Below are 21,939 nucleotides of genomic sequence, written 5' to 3'. Positions count from 1 at the left end.
TTCGAAGCATCATCGCTCAGACCTGGTCACCTCTGCAAGCCTAAATTAAATGTCAGTCTGTGCAAATGGCTGTTTATTTTCTGACACACACACACACACACACACACACACACACACACACACACACACACACACACACAAAGACACACACATCCTGTTGCTTGATGATGCTCCCAGGCTTCAGACACCCCCCATCTCTCTCGCTCTCTCTCTCTCTCCTCTCTCTGCCTTTACTCACAGCCTAGCCATGCTGACTGGAGTCTCCGTCAGCCAATGGCAGCGCAGCATCCCAGCGCTGCCATCAGCCAGTGCAGGAGGAAGGGATTGGCTGGCGCGATCAGAGCTCTGGAGGCAGGTGAAGCGTCTGGGAACAGCCGGCCAGTCCTGTGATGGGAACGGCTACTCACTAACGTTCTGGAAGGAAAAGCACTCCAGCTTTTATTTTATATTTATTTATTTGTTTGCATGCTGCTGCTTCGTTGTGGTGTGGGCTCAACGCTGTCTACCTTCATGTGGAGAAAGAGGCTGCTGGTGCGCTCTCTGGCTACCCTCTCCTCCTCCTTATCCGTCCTCTCCACATCCGGTCTTTTGCACTAGAGATCCGCTCCTAGGAATCTCAGTCCTCCATGTACGAGAACCTCTACCTTCATGGCTTTGAAGACTCGGAGGCGGTAAGTGGACTGGACCCAAACCGCGATGTTCTCATGTGTCGCTGGCTGCTCTGGTTCCCTCAGAAACACCCACGCTGAAGGATGAGACATGGGGGGGGCTGAGGCAGCATCTTTCCTGGTGGGGGTTAGAAGAGGCTGTGGGAAGGGGTGGGGAGGTGTTTCAGTTTGCTTCTTAGTCAGCCTCGTGGATCATTTCCCCACTTGTACTTTTAAACAGATGACTCAAATTGATTAGCGTTGGCTTTAGCTTTGCTTCCACGGATGGGAGCATAGTTATCGGTAAAAAGAAAACCCGCCGCACGGGACAGAAAGGTCTGGGAGTAACAGAAAAAAAACGCGTCCAAAGCCAATAAACACCAGAGCCTCTGGCTGGAGGAAGGGAGGAGGGAACCCCGCTGAGCCAGAGCCCGCAGAGACAGAGACCCTCCTGTAAGTCCACCTGACGCACCGGCTGGGTCCTGAACACCAAAGGCAGAGGGGAACTTGGCACACCCATCCACATGCAGTACATGGAGATGTTTCTGCACTGCATGAGTCAAAGTATGCTCATTTTGTACATGTTCATGGTGCTTTGTTTTAAATAGATGTTCAGCCTGCACTGGGGTTTTATTTTTATTTATTTCTTGTTTGTTTTCAGGCGTGAAAACACAGTTTTCGTGGCACAGTTCAGTAAAGTTCTTGTACGTCAGAGTGGAAAACAACAAGCATAGGGCCACAATAATTGTGGCTCTATGCTTGTTGTTTGCCTGCAAGGAGATTGGAAAAATAGATACTGAACAGGTAAAGAGGAAAAGAAAAGAAAATGCTCTGTAGATACAGTTGCTTCCAAAGTATTCATTCCTCGTCACTTGTTTCGCACATTGTCACATTGCAACCTCAACCTTTTAATGCGTTTTAGAACTTCACCCACAGCATGATGGTGCCGCTACCATGTTGTGATGGTGCGTTCAGGCTTTGGTTTTGTTTTGCCACATAGTTTTAAGGATTAGGGTTAGGTCAAAAATGAGCTTTTTTTCTTTCTTTTTTTTTTCATATCTGGGCAGACCCTCTTCTTCAACAGGATCGATGTGTCTCCCACATGGCTTGTGTCAAACTGTAGACTTTTTTGATCCTGTCTTTGAAAATTGGCTTTCTTCTTACCACAGTTATCTATACGGGTCAGAATTGTGAAGTCTGTCTGTCTGTACGTATGTCTGTATGTCTATATGTGTACGTATATATATATATATATATATATATATATATATATATATATATATAAATCTTACAAAGTTTGTATCTATTTTAGTTGAAATGTCTATGTTATTCATCAGGCAGGGAAACCACATTTTTGAATCTTAGTAAACTGGTACAAAATTAAACGTATATGATTTGGGTACCTATTAGAACGATATAAGCCAGTAATTTCACATCCAATATCCTTAGTAGAAAAGTGTATAATAAACTTATATGAGTGGCCAATCATCAGTGAAACTAAAGTACTGCAGGACACACAGAAAATACTTCTGTGGCGTCACAGATGTAAGCCTTGCATTGACACCAGCCAAATCTGATGATAAAATTACAAGGAAATGCATGAGTAGGCAAAAAGCCGGTGACAGCTGGCTATTAAATCACTGCCCACTTAAGTATTTTTGCCAAATATTTTAGAAGCATTTTAAGTATTTCATAAAAGACAGTTCATTCCATTCTTTTTGGAAAAATACTTTTAATTTGGCACAGGATCAACAATGAGTTGGACATTATCTTTTAGAATAAACGTCAGCAGTTTTCACACAACCCGAGTTCATTATAGTGATGCTGGTACCACTAAACAACTGATCTTCTGTAATTTTCACCAGAATACACACATGTTGATAACAGTTATGCACACTGCTTTGCATAACAACAAATGTACATTTTCCTCACTAACATGCAATTTGTTTTGTTACATTAATACATTTTTATAAAGTTTTCATATCAGCTCAGAAACCCAAAATGAGCTCCCTTCATCAATCGTTTACAGTGATGCGTGCTCTGTAGGCGACACACAATCGAGCTGGACAGTGGATATTGTTTGGACATACGTGGTCTAACTATCTGAGTTGCATGTATAGATTTGTGAAAGCCTGTGTGAAAGTGGATGGTTGACATAAAGCCCAGTTCAGTTTGGATTAGAGAACCTCTGGTCAACCTTTGCACTGAGCACGTACCATATTTTTTAATATATGAAAAGGATATATAAAACATGTATGGAAAACACATGTTAACATATGATTTACTTCTATATAACATGCATACTTTTTACATGATTCTTATGGAATTAATTTTATTGTATGTAATGAAATTAATGCAAAAGTGGCCACTTTCTAGAGTAAATCATATATATATATATATATATATTTATATAAGCCTCAGATTATGTGCAATACATAAAAAGTTTTTGTTTTTCTGTTTCTTCTCCCTTTGGGCTGGTTCGTCGCTTTTGACTTCAAAATGCAGTTGTTGGTGAAATGAATTACCTGCTGTTCTAAACACAGGTTATTTTATTTAATTTTATTTCACTCAAGCAGTAGATCCATTCTTCAAAGCACAGAATGTTTCATTGTACAGTTTGTCGTCTTTTTGACACTAATCACATGCAGTCCTCAGACTCTGGTTCCCACACAGTTAAGGCTGCGGCTATCAGTACACATCCATATTTAGTCCTGCCCTGACACTTCCACAGGAGACATCTTTCAGGGTCCTACAACGCTCGTGGTTTGCTATCAGCATTTGTCATTAGCCTGTCAGGGTCTGGCTCTCCACCCCATCCAGGAAGGACAAGACGCTCTGGGAAGATGAAACGAGTAACATCACGACTCTTGCTGAGATAAGATAAGAGATAAGGAATTCCTTTGTTGTCCCACAATGGGGAAAATTGGGCGCGACAGAGGCAAAGACACAGAGTTACATGCAATTTTTTAGTAATGAAGAAAACAAGGTCCTTTAATCTAAAGTTAGTACTAAAGCAACAGAGAATGAGCTTTATCAGAAAGGCCAATATAAATAGGTAAAAACATAAATTTCAGAGTATGTATGTATAGCAGTAAAAACAAATACTACAGTAGGCATTGCAGAATTATAGATAATGTGACATACTCAGGTAAAAAAAGATGAAACATTCAGGTTAAACTGGAACAACAGTCTGGAAACCCCAGCCTGCTTACTGTACAATATGAGATATGAGATATGCATGACAGTACAGCAGCATCTCGGAGAAGCCAAGGCGTGTGCACGTGTACCTTAGCATCTGAGAGACAGTGTGAACGATTCATGATCAGATCAGAACCCGTGCCAACATTAACATGTCATATACAGTTATTGAGTCAGTTGTGAGCAGCAGAGATTGTAAAATCTAACAGTAGCTGGGTGGAAGGACCTGTGGAAGCGCTCCTTAGAGCATCTAAGATGCAGTTGTCTGTCACTGAAGGAGCTCTCCAGAGATGATCTCTGTGGGCCAACTTGGGTGACTTGTTGTTGAGTTTATATTGATGAGAAAGTATAATATGATAGTGTAATTATTACACATAAATAAAATACAGTGATCCAGCCTGTAGGTTAAGTTAAGCTATTTTCAGTGGGGAAAAAAAGCTCATGTAAGGAAATAATTGATTTCAACAATACCCCTGGTGTCACTTTTGGAACACCTGCTCTCCGTACTTCTTTCTGCTATATAGGACATGACTTACTCTTCTGTTATGCCAGGGTTGGAGTGTGCCGGGGGAGGGAACTATGACCATTTCTCTTTGCACAATCTCTCCAGTGGGCTCAAAATCCTTTGCTCTTTCCTATTCACTGTTCGATTCAGTTCGGTTTAAAGTATTTACAAGTTGTCAGTTTAAAAATGATATAAATTGAGCCACCTTACATACAAAAGAGGTTTGTTTTGTTTTGTTTGGACTTTTCCGGATTCAGCTCTATCACCTCTCAGCTACAGCAACCAGCCAATCAGCTCCGTCCACTCCTCAGCAACCAGCCAATCAGCTCAGTCCACTCCTCAGCCACCAGCCAATCAGCTCAGTCCACTCCTCAGCCACCAGCCAATCTGCTCAGTCCACTCCTCGGCCACCGTCCAATCAGCTCAGTCATCTTCCAGCCACCACTGTGCACTTGATCAGATCCACCTGCTGCCATTAATCAGAGTCAGCTCTGCTCACCTGTTTCCCTGTCTATATACACCTTCCTCAGCCGGCTCGTCTCGCTTCATGCGTACTGCCACCGTGCCTCTACCAGTTTCTGTGTGCTCAGCCAGCTGGATTCTTCTGCCCTGCTGTATGCTGCCTGAGTCTGAGTGCTGCACACGTCTGCCTTATTTTCCCTGTGAGTTCCAGTCGCCTGCCCGTTTTTTTTCCGCTGGCTCCTCGGTCTGCATCGCCTGCTCTGGTTAGCCTCCGCTTTCATCACTGTCAGGCCCGTCACTGCCTGTCACTCCTGCTCTGTCTGGTTCTGCCCTAGTCCCATCAAGTCCGGCTCTGTTCACCGGCCTCATCTGCCGTTATGAATAATACAAGAGAACCCGATATTCTGTCAGACAACCGTTTAGTTCTTAAGAGGTTAATTGAAAAGGTGAATAACAGTCTGATTCTGACCCTATGTCCATTTGCACACATTTTAGCTTCAGAGGCTTGCTTCTACAATCATGCATATTGCACAGTTTTCTCACATCATTCTGTAAATTGGCTGCTGTCTTTTTTCTATTTTACTTGAATATTGCATTTTTTTTTTTTTTTTTTTTTTTTTTTTTTTTTTTTTTTTTTTTTTTTTTACAAATGCAAAGGCTTTTTTTTAGCATCACTCCCCCCAAACCCCCCGGGGATGTAGGCAGTTGATGGCACTCTTTTTTTTCCTTGCACGGCGAGATCTATTTTTATTCAATTTATTTTCATGTCCTTCTCACCGTGAATGGCGGCAAGAGAGTTACATATTTTGCTCCAGTCTATTAAAAGTAACACATTGACTATTAATTAGACGCTGTTAGAAACTGATCAACTTGATGAGGAAATGCTTCCATGTAATTTATTTTAAAATGAATGTCCATAAAATCAGTAAATATGCCACTAGTAGCTTTGATGAAAACAACTGTTTCTTAACATCTAGAACTTTTTTTTGGACAAAAGTACTCCAGTGAAAGGTTGGATTTTCAAACATTCTGAGGATATTTGTGCTCTGCTGCAATACAAAATGAATATATTTTAATGCTCTGTACACATATTCACTGTTGGGGTGAGGCGAATACTATGACTGCTACTATTCATATATGGAAATGATGTAATTTAAAAAAAAAAAGTTGAGAAAATTTGCATATTAAGTCTACAGCATCACTGTCCCCAATGCTCTTACGGGGAGAAAACAGCAGCGTAAGTTCAACGCTGTTGTCAGAAATGTAAGTGGAGATATTTGCATTACAAAGCAATTATCCAGCTACTACCAGACTGCCCATACACAAATGGATGACTCATCTTTACAACAGCTATTATGCAAAACACGAAGCCCATTAAACCCGCTGCCCTCACTGTACTACAGCTGATGCGTCGAGGTGCCGGCAGTGCTCCGTTATCAGGAGGGCCGTTTTTAGACCTGTAGACCTGCTGCTGGTCGACGTGATGTCAGCCGCTGGACGGACTACAGAGGGGATGCTTTTAGCCAAAACACATGGAGCCGTGGCCTCTGCACAGATAATCCTTGAGTGTGGACCGATGGACTCAAGCCCGCCCACTTGACTTTCCTTAAAGCTGACAATGGTTATTTTTGAAAATACTCCAACGTAGCATGCACTCAAGAGTGACGCCATCTCTCTGGTTCGTGTATAAACAGTCCCTGGAATTTACTATGCCACTTGCAAAGAACCGTCCCAGACGCTGACCTCCTCGTATCTGTTCAAACTCAAATTAAAAGGATAACCTGTTTCTTGATGGGTAATTAATTGCTTTTCGACGGCTACAACTAAAGCAGATGCTTGTCTGCTGTTGCCTGTGGTGCTGGTACTATTTTTTTGTTCCCCCCCCCGCTTTGTCTGCAGTCTTCTGGTTTATAGGTTTCATTTGTAATGAGGCTGTAAATAACTGTTATTTGTATCAAGAAAAGACTCCCCCGGCTCTGAATGGATCATTAGCAGGGACTCCAAGAAGTCCCACACCAAGGCATTAATTCTCCCTGTCCTTCTGGCCTGGCGTTGTGATTGTAAAGATTTACTGCGGTACAGATTCTCTGCGATAGCCTGTTGAGTTTTCATACGACTTCCACATTCAAAACGGACAATAGTCTCTCCTTTTGGCAAGAGGTGAGGAGAAGTCTCAAATCACCAGCCTTGGTCATCTGCGTTTGTCGAAAAACAGAAAACATATTGTTTCACACCGGCCATTGAACCTGCTGCTTGGAATGTGACACGTTTACGCAGAAACACAACTGCAATTTCATGCCTTAGCTTTTTCCACCCAGAAAGATGAAGGCTTTGTTACAAGAGATGAAACTAAGGAGAAATGCAGAACTTGAAGCAATGCACCATGTCTTAGTTGCAATGTAGAAAGCCCAACTAATTGTTGCAAGCCATCGCTTACGCCGCATTCCCACGTCTTGAGCAAGCAGTTACCTTCCAATCAGCCAACTCTCATCAGCCTCTTTGTTGCTGGATTCCCACAGCATGATGCTGCCTCCCCCGTGTTTCACCATGTGGACGGCGCGTTACGCTTCTCCACGTCTATGCCCTTGACCCCTTTGCGGCGCGGCTTGGTTTCCATGACGCTGCTGGTGCTACTGTTCCCTATCAGACATCTCAGACCCTCCCTGAGCAGCTGCACTTCACACACAGGTGGTCTCCAACCACAAAGCCAATCGCTTGCACTTATTTGGGGGTATGAGAATATCAGGGGTATCGGGACGAAAGGGGGCGAATACTACTGCATGTTCCACCTTTTTAGATTTCATTTATTTAATCATTTGAAAACCATGCCTCTTTCTCCTTTAATTTTCACTTTTCTCATCAAAAAGAAATCATTACAGTAGATCTTGTGTTTTCAAATGTTTAAGGGGTGTTTAGGGTTTTGCAAGATAGTTATTGAATTTGGATTTTGTCTGTATTTATGTAGATGCGAACATTTATTAATGTTTTCTGATGGACTGAGGAAGTGATTGCAGGCACTGAGTCGATAGACTGTGCTATCACCTGTTAGGTTTTTTTTTTTTTGTTTTTGTTTTTTTGTTTTGCTAAACTGCACATTTTCAAACCACTTGGCTGAATAACCACACGAACATTAGGATCCATGCGTGAACTCATATTTGCAAAAATGATTTCCTACCCTCCCAAATGTGCCTTGATGAACCACATTCAGGCATATGAATGTAGCCACATGAGAGATGTCCATAATTTCCCCTCTCCAGTGGCACCCTCGGCGGCCCGCTTAGGAGAAAAAGAGGTGGTGATGCACTCGCATCATTGAAGATCCCCTTTCTGAAAATAAAAACTTACATTTTCAATGAAATTAAGGTCATTAGAGAAGTTGTGATTATGTTAATCAATTAAGATAACTAGTATGTATTCAGAAGCATGTGTCAGCCAGGTAATAGTGTACAACTGAAACACAGAAATGTTACAACAGTCTATACTTATTGTCTATACTTGTTGACTTTGTCCACTACCACAATGTCTTGTTTGTTAGTTCTCACATGTGTATCAGCCTGCATCTTTGCGTCCCATTTTAATTTAGCCCATATTTGGGTATTATTGGGATTCTCTTTACAGACGGTTCCCCAAGAGTCCCCATCTTACACATTGGGATTTCATTGCTTGAGACATTCATTTAGCAGCTCGTGATTGGGAGCCATCTTTCTGATGTATTGTACAATCTTTGCTCATTCACCCTGGATGGTGAAGAAAATTACAGTCATAGTCAATACATTTGAATCTCAATTTTTAGGAGGCTTGTTTGTCAGATTAAAAGCACCTTTTGAAAAAACAAAAAACAACTACTTTTAAGCCAGAATTAAACAGACGTAAATGCTTTTAAAAAAAATCTCCAGTCTGTGTTAATCTATGTAATGTGTTTCCCTTTGTGAACTGGATTACTGAAATAAATGAACTTCTCTATAATATTCTAATTTGTTGAATATGACTGTCCGTTTTTTTTATTGATAAGTTTTATGTATTATTTTCCTGTTTATTAGTGTTTTTACTGTTTTGTAGCACTTAAGATTTTATATGTAAAGTTAATAATAATAATAAGAAGAATTTATTATTATTATTATTATTATTATTATTATTATTATTATTATTGCTGTTGTTGTTGTCTTTCTGTCATGTCATGCTGATTATGGGGAAACAACTGGCCAGCAGAGCCAGAAGCATATAGCCAGTCACAGGCCAAAGTGCTCAGTGCCTAATTCCCTCATACATTTGCTAAGAGCCTACATTTGATGTCGGATCCCAGTGACTTTTAGCTTAGAACAGATCTGGTTGTTCCCTCGCTGTGAAGAGACCGCTCACTGTTTATGCTAATACAGTTATTATTCAGCTGTAGTGTGAAGTACAGATTTTCTGTCAGAAAGCAGCAGAAACCCCGCCAAACCCAGAAACAGTAAAGATCACTGGACCAACAATCCACTTTTCTGTGAAAATCTCATTCCAAATGTCTTGCATTTTCTTTGTTCATACTTTAATGCTCCTCTTTTGCTTGACTCTGAAGGTGTATTTATGCAGGACCATGTGTGGAGCAGCTCTGCACGAGCTCTCTCCTATTAAAAATGAATTAATCAATTAATATTTAGATAAAAGCCTACAAAGGAAACGAAAAGGAAAGCAAATTGGAAAAAGTAACAAGCAGCTGACTTCTGTTTCATTCTGTCTTGACTGAGTAAAGCCGTTATTATTTACCAATTAGGCCCTCTTAATGCCAAATATGACTGCCTTATGCTCTCCATGAGATTCAAGATGGGGAAAAAAAAATTATGTTAGGGCAACATAGTACTACTGTACTATTGGTGTGCACCAATAAGCTTTTTACTGCTTTGTATCATTGATAAGTGTTCATCAAGCCTGATTAAACCAAAGCACTGGCAGACAAATGCCTCTGATTGGATGACCGCTCTCATACACTGCTGTGAAAAGGTGTTTACCCCCTTAAGGTTTTCCACTTTTCTTTTCCCCCTTATGTCTCACTTATGCATCAGATCATCAAACACGTGCTTGATATTAGACAAAGTGCACTTGAGTGAATGCATTGGGCAGTTTTGACATATCGCCTTGATTTGTTAACGTCACTTTGTGGCGAAAAAAAAGCGCTGTAATTAACCGCGGGAGAAGAAAGAGGGAGCACAGAGCAGAGCTACACGACTGAAAAGAACAGATTCCTGTGGTTTTAGCTGGAGTGCAAAGCAGCGGCGTGCAGGCTGATTGACAGGGTGGGTCACAAGCCACCAGGCATGTGTAAACAGTCACACAGGGGTTGGAAAAAACAAGGAAAGGTGCATCAGCAGGAACGATCTGACAAAAGAAAAGTCAGTGGGAAAGGAATATTACACAATGTGGCTGTTTTGAGGATGGATGGAGTGGATGAGGACATCTGTTAGGAGGAACTGCTGTGGCAAATAACAGCGATGGATCATGGAGCTATTTAAAGATAAGAGTGGTGTGTTTTAATCCGCTTTGCTTCTTAGGGATTGCATAATTAGTTTTCCACAAATAGACTGAGATTTCATTCACATTTAATTTTTTTGGTCACATTTGAATCATAAGAGACATGCAGGGTTCAGTATAGTCATAGGATGTGTATTCTGATGAGACTTTTTTTGTTGGATTAAAAGTACCTTTTGAAAAGAATAACTTTAAAGCATGTATTAAACATACTTTTCATCAAGGTCACTTTTCTGTATCAAAATGTTTTTATTTTATTGGTCTGACGTAATATTCTGATATTCCAATCTTAAATGTCATGTTTTCATCAGATGTAAGCAGGAAATTCGTCATTATTAACACATATAAAGGCTTGAAATTTTCAGTCTGTGTGTAATTAACCTTTATGATGTGCTTCAGGCAGTGAATAGTTACAGAAACAAATGAACTTTTCAATAATTAATTATTAATAATAATTATGACTGTATATAAAGAAATTATACAAATGCTATAAATAAGAGCTGCAAATGTCCTGTTTATGTTATTTTTGCACATGGATTTATTTTCTTTTTGCCTTATACTGTCCAATGCAGGTGCTTCCTTTTTATCATATTTTTCTTAAAATACTTTTGATCCTGACTGAGAAATAATACAATCAACCATGAAACAGAACAACAATCTAAACACACGCACACATTAATACTTGTACTAATTTCTTAGTCTATTGATTTTATAAACAGGTTCTTGACAGGTCCTGCTTTTATTTACAGTCAAACCCTTTCGATTTAGTCACAGCTAAGCATTTATTACCATGTCTAAGTTCAGCTATCACAAAAAGTGCTATTATTATTATTATTAGTTATACCTTTAATCGCTTCCTGTAACAGGTTGGTTCCCTCCCTCTTTCTGCTTGTTCTGCAGGGCTCAGCTGATTCCTACACAAGCCGACCGTCTGACTCAGATGTGTCCCTGGAGGAGGAGAAGGAGGGTGGGCGGCAGGAGAGGGAGCAGCAGGCCACTGTTCAGCTGGAGAGGGCAAAGGTGAGCTTGGCTGGGAATTTTTCCAAAGGCAATCACGTTTTGAATTGAACTCCCATGTCACATTTACAGTAAAATATCCTGAATCACAAATAGAAGATAGATAGCATGGCAAATTGGTTCGTGTGCCACCTAAGCAATTCAAAGTGTTTCACAGAAAAATAGGTAAAGGTAATTGCATTACAAATCAGACATACCTTGAAAGAACAGTAAAATGTAAGCATTACATAAAAAAGATCTAAAACAGATTAAATGATAGGACACTGTGAGAAAACTGATGAAGTAACCGTTAATGAAATAAAGATATTTGACTTTTAAGGAAAGCTTCAGAAAAAAAGTTATTTCTTTACTCCTGATTTAAAAGAGCCAACTATTTTTCCTAGTTGGTTTCCTGAGTGCACAAGTGTTCAATTCAATTAAATTCAATGAAAAATACTTTATTAATCCCAAAGGGAAATTAAATCCTGGTGTAACTCATAGGGGTTTATTCAACAAGTTGTTGTAGATGGCGATGGCTGCAGAAAGGAAGGATCTCCTGTAGAGGTCTGTCTTACAGCAGATCTGGAGAAGCCTCTGACTGAAGACACTGTTGTTGAACGACAGTCGGATAAAGAGGATGCTCAGGGTTGTCCATTATCTTCTTCATTTTATGAAGAATCCTTCTTTGCGCAGTCATCTGCAGAGGAGCTACAAGGGTCCCCATCATCTCTCCTGAACATTATTTGGCCCATTCTTTCAGAATAAGAGCCGCTTCTACAGCATCCATCCAAGGTATCTGAGACCAAACTATTCAAGCTTCTGGTTGCTGGTCATGCCAGGCATATTGTTCCTTTATCCGTAATACACTCAAGGATTTACTCCACCCACTCTTCTAGTCTATCAGTCAGGATTTTCTAATTTACTATGTTAATATCAACAGAGATCTAGTAAAACCAAAACATTTTATTTATCTGTTAAAGCATACTGTATGTCATTTCAGAACCTTTACCTGTGCTGTCTCAGTGCTGTGGTGTGGTCAAAAACTTGCCCTGAAAAGGACTAGAGGGATCATTATTTTAACCAAAAAAAACAAAACATAATTTTCAATTATGTTTGCCAAAAGTATTTGTAATGCACCGACAGAATCTGGAGACCTGATAATCCATCAGACACAGAGAATGAGCGTTTAAGATTTTTCGATGGAATGTAAGCTGGTGTTGCTGGAACAGGACTGACTGGAGCACGTACTGGAATCGCTGTGGGGAGGAGAGCAGGGTTAGTGGCTGAAAAAAAAAAACTCAGTGAAGGAGATTGTGCACCGAATAGAAGCCACAAACCTTCTCAGATGCTGTGAGGTTGCTCTGGCTCTGATGCTTCATCCCAACGCCTCCGTCTGGGTGATCTGGATCCAGATCACGCCGGCGTGGCTTGGCAGTAACTACGTTTCTATGTATTTTTCTTTTTTTTGTATTGCACTGTAATATTTCACTAAATAACTCAGCAACACTGCCGCCTTTTGTTATGTCTTCTAGTTTGACTCTTAAAGTTAAAGTTAGGAGGTGCTGCATCCTTCAGTACTTCTGCCCTGTTATCCTGACCCAGTCAAGTGTCCCTTAAAGACACAGTGTCAGAATTGTGCTTGAATAAAACGCAATCAAAAGAAGAGATGAAATATGTATTCCCAATTAACTTCTTTGGAAGCTTTTAGTTTGACAAAAGTGAAAATGATGATTTTAAAAACATTTGTGATGATCCAAATGATTTCCTGATGATTTAATCCTATTTAAATCATAGAAAAAAAAGAAACCAGAATCAGTAGAAACCAAGTTTGGACAGTAATAGTCAGTGGTCGTAAACGGGGACTTATTTTTGGTACTAGCTGAGCTTTCTGGCAGGGAATGGGATCTGCAGCCCTGGAACGTGCGGCGGATCCGTTGTGATCAGTGCCGCTGCTGTCTCATTGCCACCATTGTGAGGTGGCCTGAAATAGCTCCTCTTCAGCAGTGCTCACCCCTCCCTGGGCGGCAAGCTGCCTGCCTGTGTGAGGCTACAGCTGAGCGAGCACGCTGGTGGTGAAATAACCAGCTCTGCAGAAAGGGAAACATTCAATGCCCCGTCTGTTTATGTTTTTTTTTTTTTTTTTTGCCCGTATTCAATCACATGGGTTGAACACTTCAGTTTAAAATTGTGTGTGGGATGGAAAAAAAAAAAAACAAGAACAACAAGATTAGCCAATAAATAAATAAATAAATGTTGATGCCATCTACGTTACAGAGCAAAGCAGTGGCATTTGCTGTGAGGACCAATGTCAGCTACTGCGGCGCGTTGGATGAGGACGTTCCTGTGCCCGGCACAGCTGTCTCGTTTGATGCCAAGGACTTCCTCCACATCAAAGAGGTACACTTCCCACGTTCCATTTGGTCACGCTTTAACCGCGGATAGTCGAATGTATTCTAAACTGTAAATCTTTCAACCAAATAGTAACTTCATACTTAAGACCGTAAAATAGTTAGATGGATTGTTTGGTTGCGTTTTTGCCGCCACCCTAATACACCCAGCTCTAAAAAAAAGACATGCGACTGTAATCCAAAGTGCAGCGTCTTGCAGAGATATTCGAATCCCTTGAACATTTTCATATTGTTGACGTCAAAACTTAAAAATGTTGATACATCTTGTTGGGATTTCATGTAGTGCACAATTGTCAAGTGGGACGGATGTAAGACCTGGTTTTCAAGATGTTTTTACAAATAAATATCAGAAGTAGGAGGTAAATGTGCATTTTGCCCCCTTTAATCTGATACCCCTAAATGTTCAGCACATCGCTCTGAGGATAAGTACAGCTATTATGTGAAGGCCTCAGAGGTTCGTTAGAGAATGTTAGTGACAAACAGCATCAGGAAGAAGAAGAAGAAACACACAAGAAAGCTCAATCAATAAGATTGTGGGGAAGTTTGAAACGGCTAGAAAACAGTATCCCAGGCTCTGGACAGCTCACAGAGCTGTGTAGATTCACAGCTCAACAGGGGGAATCCGCTAACAAGAAAACATTTAGTTGTGAAGTCAACAAATCTAGCTTTTATGAAAGAGTGAAAAAAGAAAGCCCCTGCTCTCCAATGTCATCTCCTGAAAACAGAACTGAAAGTCTATAAAGTGGTGACCATCCACTTAAACTGACATTCCTTAATCAGAGGAAGCAGCCAAGCGCTCTGCAGAGAGCTGCTGTCCTGCAGAGAGTTAGTCAATGGCAGAACCATAAGCTGGGCAATCCACAAATCTGGCCTCAATAGAAAAATGGGAGGCAGAAAGCCATTGTTAGCAATAAACAGAGGTCCTGTTTGCAGTTTGGTGGAAGCTGCTCTGGTCAATTTCAAGCCAAAATGTAACTTTTCAGCCTACACCCAAAAAGCTGTGTATACTGCACATTCCTCTGAACATACCATTCGCACAATGAAACATGGCAGTGAACGTGTTGTTGATTTTTATATTAAATGAATTTCACCTTCACACAATATATTATGAAAAACCTCAGCGTTCTTAAGAAAAGTACGTGCAATTTCAACAATACTTTTACTCAGTTAAACATTAACTTAAGTGCATTATGCATAAGAACTGATCACAGTGATTGTACAATGTGGAAAACATATATTCACATTTTTTGGAACTTAAAAACACTGTCCTGCATGACAAAATACATCAAACAGATAAAAATTAAGAAATGATTTAAATTTTTCCACATCTGAAGCTCAGTGCTACAAATTAAAACACAGCGCCCCTCGTGGACAATATAGGAACTGCATATTTTCAATTAAACGAAGTACATGTTTTTTTTTTTCAATAATTGTTTTATCATTCTCTTCCTTTTATCTCCTCTTTCTTTCACCTTTTCTTTTTTATTCTTTTTCTTCCTTTCCTCTCCTACTTTCCCGTTGTAGTGTCCATATCATTTGAGATATTCCCCGCATGAATCATAATAAAACTATTCACATTCATGAATCAAGCGGAGCACTATGGCAAAAGCAGTACTGCTCCACTTGTGCAAGATTTTATTTATTTATTTTTTGAATAATGATAATGCATTTAGCCACCGGGCCGGACTAAATTGTTCGGCGGGCCGGAACAATTTAGTGTTTGACACCCCTGTTTTAGATCCTCCCAAAGAAGTACAACTGGATGAGCTCCGCTGGCAGTTTTTTTTTTTTTTTTTTTTTTTGAGAAGGTGCGGAGAGGTTCGAGAGGGATTTTTCTTTTGGAAGAGACTCTAAATCCTCACCTTTTTTAAACCAAGCTATCGTCCTGCTTAACCAATATAGAGCTCAGAGTTTTCTCACTGGGAGAAACAAGACACAGATTTCTTTTGTGTTGCTGAATTTTCACAATGCTTCATTTCACTCTGGCCTAAACTCAACGGTTGAATCTTTTCTTCCTAGCTTAAAATAAAGGCTAATAAATAGATAGTCTGGATGTGCCAAGAAACTAATTCTCTCTCCCAGGTTTGCAAGAAGAAAAGAACATCCTGCAGCTCTTGTAGCGCCGGTTTGGGAGTTTCTTGTAGCTTCTTGATGCAGGTTCTGAGCAGAACGTTTTTCCTGTATGGCGTCTGACAGCTGTGATAAAATACAAATGCTTCAACATTCATGTCCATGGATAAAAGGGACTTGGACTCTTTATTCACTTTTCCTGGCTAAAGCAGTCAATCCATTGTGTTTACGAGACAGTGTTAAACATCATAAGCTTTTTTACTGTGTTGCAGGGTTTGAAATAAATACTATCTAAGAAATATAACACCTGCTTTTAGGTGTTTTTAGATGTGAATATTAAGCAATGTGAGGATCCTTTCTACTAATGAGACCTTTCTCATTGTTTTGCAGAAGTACAACAATGACTGGTGGATCGGCCGCCTGGTGAAGGAAGGCTGCGACATCGGCTTCATCCCGAGCCCGCTGAAACTGGAAAACATCCGGCTTCATCAGGAACAAAAGAGAGGACGCTTCCATAGGTGAGCTGTCGGATGAGCGGGGGGGGGGCATCGAGAACAGCAGCGGATAACGTAAAGGAGACGGCTAACACGGGCAAAGGAGAGGTTGCAGGAAGGAAAGAGGGGTTGGGCATGTGTTTGGGGGGAGAAGAAGTTCAGAGATGAGGAGCGAGGGCTGGCAGGGAAACCTGCAGATAAGCAAGAAGTCACCTGGATCACTGCCAGGTGGCTTTGTTGCGGTCCAGCCTCTCAGAGGGGTTCCTGAAGCGCAGCCATTGCAGAATTTTCCATCAGATGGGACCGTTGGGTTGTGACCAACAGGATGATTAGTGATGCCCAGACCGTGCTGCTAGATGAAACACTTGGCAGCTCTGATCGTTTCGCTTTAGTGAGACTTCCCGAATCCAGCTCAGCATCCTTAATAAACTCCCCCACTGCTCAACAATGAACACCCACCCATTTTTTTTTACTTATTAGAATTTATATCAATTCTTTCAATATTTCCATCTCACCAGATTTTTATTTTGTTTTTCTTACGTATAAATAGACTACTCAATTAGGAGGTCAGACTGTTTTAAATGTTGCTAAATTTTCTTTTTTTTAACAAGTACTACACAGAATTTGAAATGTCTTTTCTCCCTCTGTTTATTGTCATCGCTGCAGCAGCAAATCCAGCGCAAATTCCTCCTCCAGTCTGGGAGAAATGGTGTCAGGCACATTCAAGCCAAACCCAAACTCAGCAGGTCAGTCCCTCAGGCATTCTGCCCAGTAGGTTTGAGAAGAAAATGTCATATTCTTTTAAGTACTGAATTTAATTGTTTCTGTTTCGCTTGCTAGTTCTCTTATGCAGAATGACTTGTATGAGGCTATTTCTGCAGTGCAAGTAATTGCATTTTCTTCCTTTTTTTTCCATGTTTAGGAAAGCAGAAACAAAAAGTGGTAAGTGGGATTAATATCTTTATTATTTCTATTATGGGAATGTTAAAGTAATTCATCAAATGTTGCTTTGATTCCAGCTAACAACCTTCAGTATTTCTTTACATGGTGCCTATTCTACTGATTAATAGGTGGGAGGCGGGCCACACCATGGTCAGGTTACCGGTCCAAACAGCCGTTATCACACGCTCTCACTTAAGGGCAGTTTGCACACTGCAAAAAGGGAACTAAAAGTAGGTAAAATCCGCTTGAAATTAACATATTTTTCATTGATTTGAGCTGGTAAATCAGACTATTTGCCACTGGAATAAGATTTTTGCACTTAAAATAAGAACAGTTCATCTCCATCATCTTATGTTAAGTGTGGGATGTCTAATTGTCTTACTTTAGGGGTAGAAACTCTCATTCCATTGGCAAATAGTCTTATTTAGCTGCTCAAATCAAGGAAAAATATACATATTTTAAGAAAGTTTTACTTACTTTTAGTTCCCTTTTTGCAGTGGTGTCCACTTGCATGTTTTTGGTCAACAGTAGAAAACCAGAGCAACTAGAGAAAACCCACACACACACACACACACACACACACACACACGGGAGGAGGAAACAAACGAACAACCCACTGAAATTGCACGTGTTAATATAAGGTGCTGACTAAACTCTGTTTGATGAACTGGGTGTACAGTAAATGTGAAAAACTTGACTCGTTGTCATGTTACAACCACAGAGTTCAGTGTGTCAGTAATTGGATTTCATGCGATAAGCAAACACACATTAGTGCATAATACTGAAGCGGGAGGAAAATTATATACTTCCTTAACATTTTTGTACAAGCACTAAATGTATTTAGCCCCTCTGACTCAATAATTTGTACAACCACCTTTTGCTGCGCTTACAGCAGCAAATTATTTGTAGTACGGCTCCACAGTCTATATGTAAATCTGGACACTGATGTTTTGCTCATTCTTTTTCACAAAATAGCTCAAACTCAGTCAGAGTGGGTGGAGAGCATCTGTGAACCTTCATTTTTGAACTGAGCTTAAGATTTCTAACTTTGAATAGGAAAGGTCTGGACTATGACTGAGCCATGGTAACACATTCATACACTTTAATCTAAAATGATTCCATTATAATTTCACAATCTACACTCATGTGTTTAGCTCCATTCACTCAACTCTGACCAGTCTTCCAGTTTCTGCTGAAGAGATGACCCCCACAGCATGATGGAACCGTATCAGGGTCATTTCTCTGCCACACATGGCTTTTGGACCATTTTACCATGTTTCGGCTTCCCTGTATATGTCTTTGGAGCGCCATCAGCTGGACAGGCTGTCCACTGTCTATCTATGATCCGTCATTGGAGTTCCACAAATTACCCCATTCAAACACCAAAGTGAACAGAGACAGTTGATATAGTGCCTCCTGCATGCTGAACTCCGACGGCCATGCATGCGAGATCTTGGTGTAATTTTTCAATTCTTCTCTTGGTTTTGACTCACATGTGAAATCTCTGTCTTGTCATGTTTCTTTCATTTAAAGAACATTTATAAACTCCGACCTGTGGTTCCCCGACAGCTGAACTGGAAAATTTAATCCATGCATTTCAGTCATCATGCTTGAATTATTGTAATACTTTGTTTACTGGTTTGGATAAATCTTCCCTTTCACGCCTCTAAGCTATACAAAATGCTGTGGCCAGACTTTTGCCTCGCTCTGGAAAGATCAAATCGCTTCCCTTATTGTTTCTGGCAAACTGCAAACAGATTTTCTTATGGTTATCTTTAGAAAATGCTCTCTTCTCGCCACTCTTATGAGGTCTAAATTAGCAGAATGCAGGACTGATAACCTAACTAGGCGGCTTCTGGAGGTAAATGGTTGCACCTGATTTTATTTAGCAGGAGCTTAGAAATTAGCTTTTCTTTATGACTTTGTTTAGCCTGATATATGTAATCCCTCTGTTTTGCAGAGCTGAAGGCCTAAGTCATGGTCGGCTCTGTTTAGTCTAAGAGAGGGAGCGGCTCAGAGGAGTCGGGCCGTGAAGGCCATTGCTGGAAAACGAGATGGTTAAAAGGGCAATGTTTTTTTTGTTTGTTTTTTGTTTTTTTGGAACAAAGCAGCTGCAGGGCATATTTGGGGCACAGGCCTTTTTTTCTTGTAACCTCTTCTCATTCTTCTTCTTGCAAGAAGCAATAAAGGAATGCTGAATAAATGGAGAACCCCGATTCTCTTCTTGCTAACTCAGAATACAATTTTTTTCCTATTTTCAACTGTGTCGTAATAAGAATAAAATCTATTGATTCTCAATGCTTTTTAGCTGACAACATTTTGTGCAGTTTTACTGTGAAAATAAATGCACTGCAAAAAGGGAACTAAAAGTAAGTAAAATTTTCTTAATCAGTGTATTTTTCATTGATTTGAGGAGCTAAATGAGACTATTTGTCAATGGAATAAGATTGTTCCACTTAAAATAGGAGCACTTAAAATAGGAACAATTCATCTTATTTTAAGTGCAGGATATCTAATTATCTTATTTTAGGGGTAAAAATACTCATTCCATTGGCAGATAATCTTATTTAGCTTCTCAAATCAAGGAAAAATACACTGATTTCAAGAAAATTTCACTTACTTTTAGTTCCCTTTTTGCAGTGTAAATACAGAGATTTTTCCCAATTATTTATTTTCAACTGAGACAAATAGTGATTATAAAATAACCACATCAGAGTTACATCAAGATACATGGGTGAGCTGGAGAGCTGGGCTGACGCTGACGCAATGTGACCGTAGCTGTGTGCTCTCTCCACTCCAGGCGGAACACGTCCCTCCATACGATGTGGTTCCCTCTATGAGGCCGGTGGTCCTGGTAGGACCGTCCCTGAAAGGTTACGAGGTAGGTCTATCTGCCTCATTTTGTAAATCTCGGGGGGGATTTTCTTCATAGACCGGAAGCCTTACGTAGCCTGGCCAGTCTTCCCGTCTGATAACACGCGTCTGAGACACGGCACACAGCGCGCTCGTTCTGCAGGGCCCTTCTGTTCTGTACATTAAGATCAAATGGGCTCTCTTATTATCAGTTGAAAATGCAAACCCAGAAAAGGTGACGGGAGCACGGGAAGTCGGGTTGTCATGGAATCGCGCTCCTCGCCTCCCGTTCCGGTGTTGCCTTGGTAACAACCTTCTGGGTAAACCGCATCGGTCTGAAAAAGTGGAGCACGGGTCGAAATTAGAAACAGAATAATGTGAACCACGCCACGGGTTTTGAAATGAAGCATGTTGGTGGTAAACATCCTAAATCTATTTCATATCAGACAGCTGTTGCTGTTGATTTTTTTTATTTTTTTAATGCAATGACTCAGTTCTGAAGTACAGTTAGAGCCGACGACTTATTTTTTCTTTTATTACTAGAGCTATTGTTTCTGCTGGTTGAGTGGGAGACAATAAATAAGGAGATTTGCGTAGTGTATCAGCTATTTATTAAATGATAGAGGTTGACATACCGTTGGCTGTAAAGTTTTCTCTAAGGATATAAGCAGCACAATTGCAAGCAATCTCTTGCTAGTAAAGATGTAGATTGCATATGCACTCACATCTTCAATCAGGGGGTCCACATTCTGTCACAAAGGACGTTAAGCCCCTGTGAAATGTTTGCAACCATCAAGCTTATTTGAATTCATCAAAGGGACATTTGGAGAGAAGACCGTCGCCTGCTTTGATTCATTTATCTCAGATATGTCCATCTTCCCCGTTGTATTCAGGGATAGTTCTCTGGTCAGAACAAGTACAGCTGGGTAACAAATGGATAGAAAGATCAGAAAAGGATTTATTTTTTCTTCAAACTTTTTTTTTTCTATGTGTTTTCTCTTCTTATGTTTTCATCATGTTAGCAGTTTGAATTGTCCTGTTACTGAAAGGTGCTCGCCTTGCCTTACCTTGATTTTACACAAATATTTTCAAGAGAAGATCCTAAACTTTATGTTTTGGTCAGTTATTATTCCTTTGTTATAACAATGCTTCTAAGCAATAAATTGCATACTGTTGAAAGGCTTGTTTATGCCATTTTAAACGACATTTGCAAATGCGTTTGCAGGTTGAACAGCAGAGGTAAGTATGTGGGTTGTGCCTGTGAAAAACCTGCCAAAACCTCTCTGCCAATGGCAAACAGCCTGTCTGCCAGTACCCGATGCTTAGTTTCGATTACTGGATTGGAACACTGTAGTTTGAAGAAATAAGATATTTTTGCACTTTAACATTTTATTAATTAAAAAAAATCCAGGGCCTCAATAGCACAGAAATACAGTGTCAGAGAAAGACTACTGAAACTAAAAGCAGATCCAGACTCAGAGGGAGTTGAAGTGCGTTGTTAAAATAGCTGTTCTAACTATGAAACTTAAAAAGAGGATATGGAGAAGAGTAGCTGTAGAGCTGGGGGTTTTATAGGCGGTGAAAGATCAGACCCAGCTGCACACTTCTCCAGGACACCAGGAACTTTTTTCTGTAAATAAACGACCAAAGTCAGCCAATTTTGTTGTTTTTTGTCACTGTGGCACAAATGGCGCGCTCAAGCTGATCCCACCGGTGTTCAATGGCTTGAGGTAAGAATTGCAAGAAAGTTGTTCACTCTTTTCAAATCTCAAATTCAGCAGGTTGTCTTTGATAAAGAAGATGAAGATGAAGATTTAGAGTTTGGTCATTAGGAGTGGAACTCTGAGGTCGCCAATGGA

General features: G+C 40.3%; 1 protein-coding gene across 2 annotated transcripts in view; it reads left to right on the top strand.

The window, feature by feature from the left end:
• Window positions 1–623: 623 nt before the first annotated feature.
• The window catches only part of LOC105930326 (calcium channel, voltage-dependent, beta 4a subunit), a gene marked incomplete at its 5' end in the record, with an annotated part of 33,141 nt that continues 11,825 nt past the window's right edge, over window positions 624–21,939 (top strand). Inside the window, 7 exon segments of one of the 2 annotated variants that reach the window (XM_036133605.1) lie at window positions 624–671; window positions 11,218–11,337; window positions 13,588–13,710; window positions 16,182–16,309; window positions 16,955–17,031; window positions 17,208–17,227; window positions 20,028–20,108. In XM_036133605.1, the coding sequence (XP_035989498.1) occupies window positions 624–671; window positions 11,218–11,337; window positions 13,588–13,710; window positions 16,182–16,309; window positions 16,955–17,031; window positions 17,208–17,227; window positions 20,028–20,108 (597 nt within the window). 2 annotated transcript variants of the gene reach the window in all.

The sequence above is a fragment of the Fundulus heteroclitus genome, unplaced genomic scaffold, assembly GCF_011125445.2.
Source record: "Fundulus heteroclitus isolate FHET01 unplaced genomic scaffold, MU-UCD_Fhet_4.1 scaffold_643, whole genome shotgun sequence".
NCBI classification, from domain to species: domain Eukaryota; kingdom Metazoa; phylum Chordata; class Actinopteri; order Cyprinodontiformes; family Fundulidae; genus Fundulus; species Fundulus heteroclitus.
This window is presented reverse-complemented; position numbering and strand designations above follow the sequence as displayed.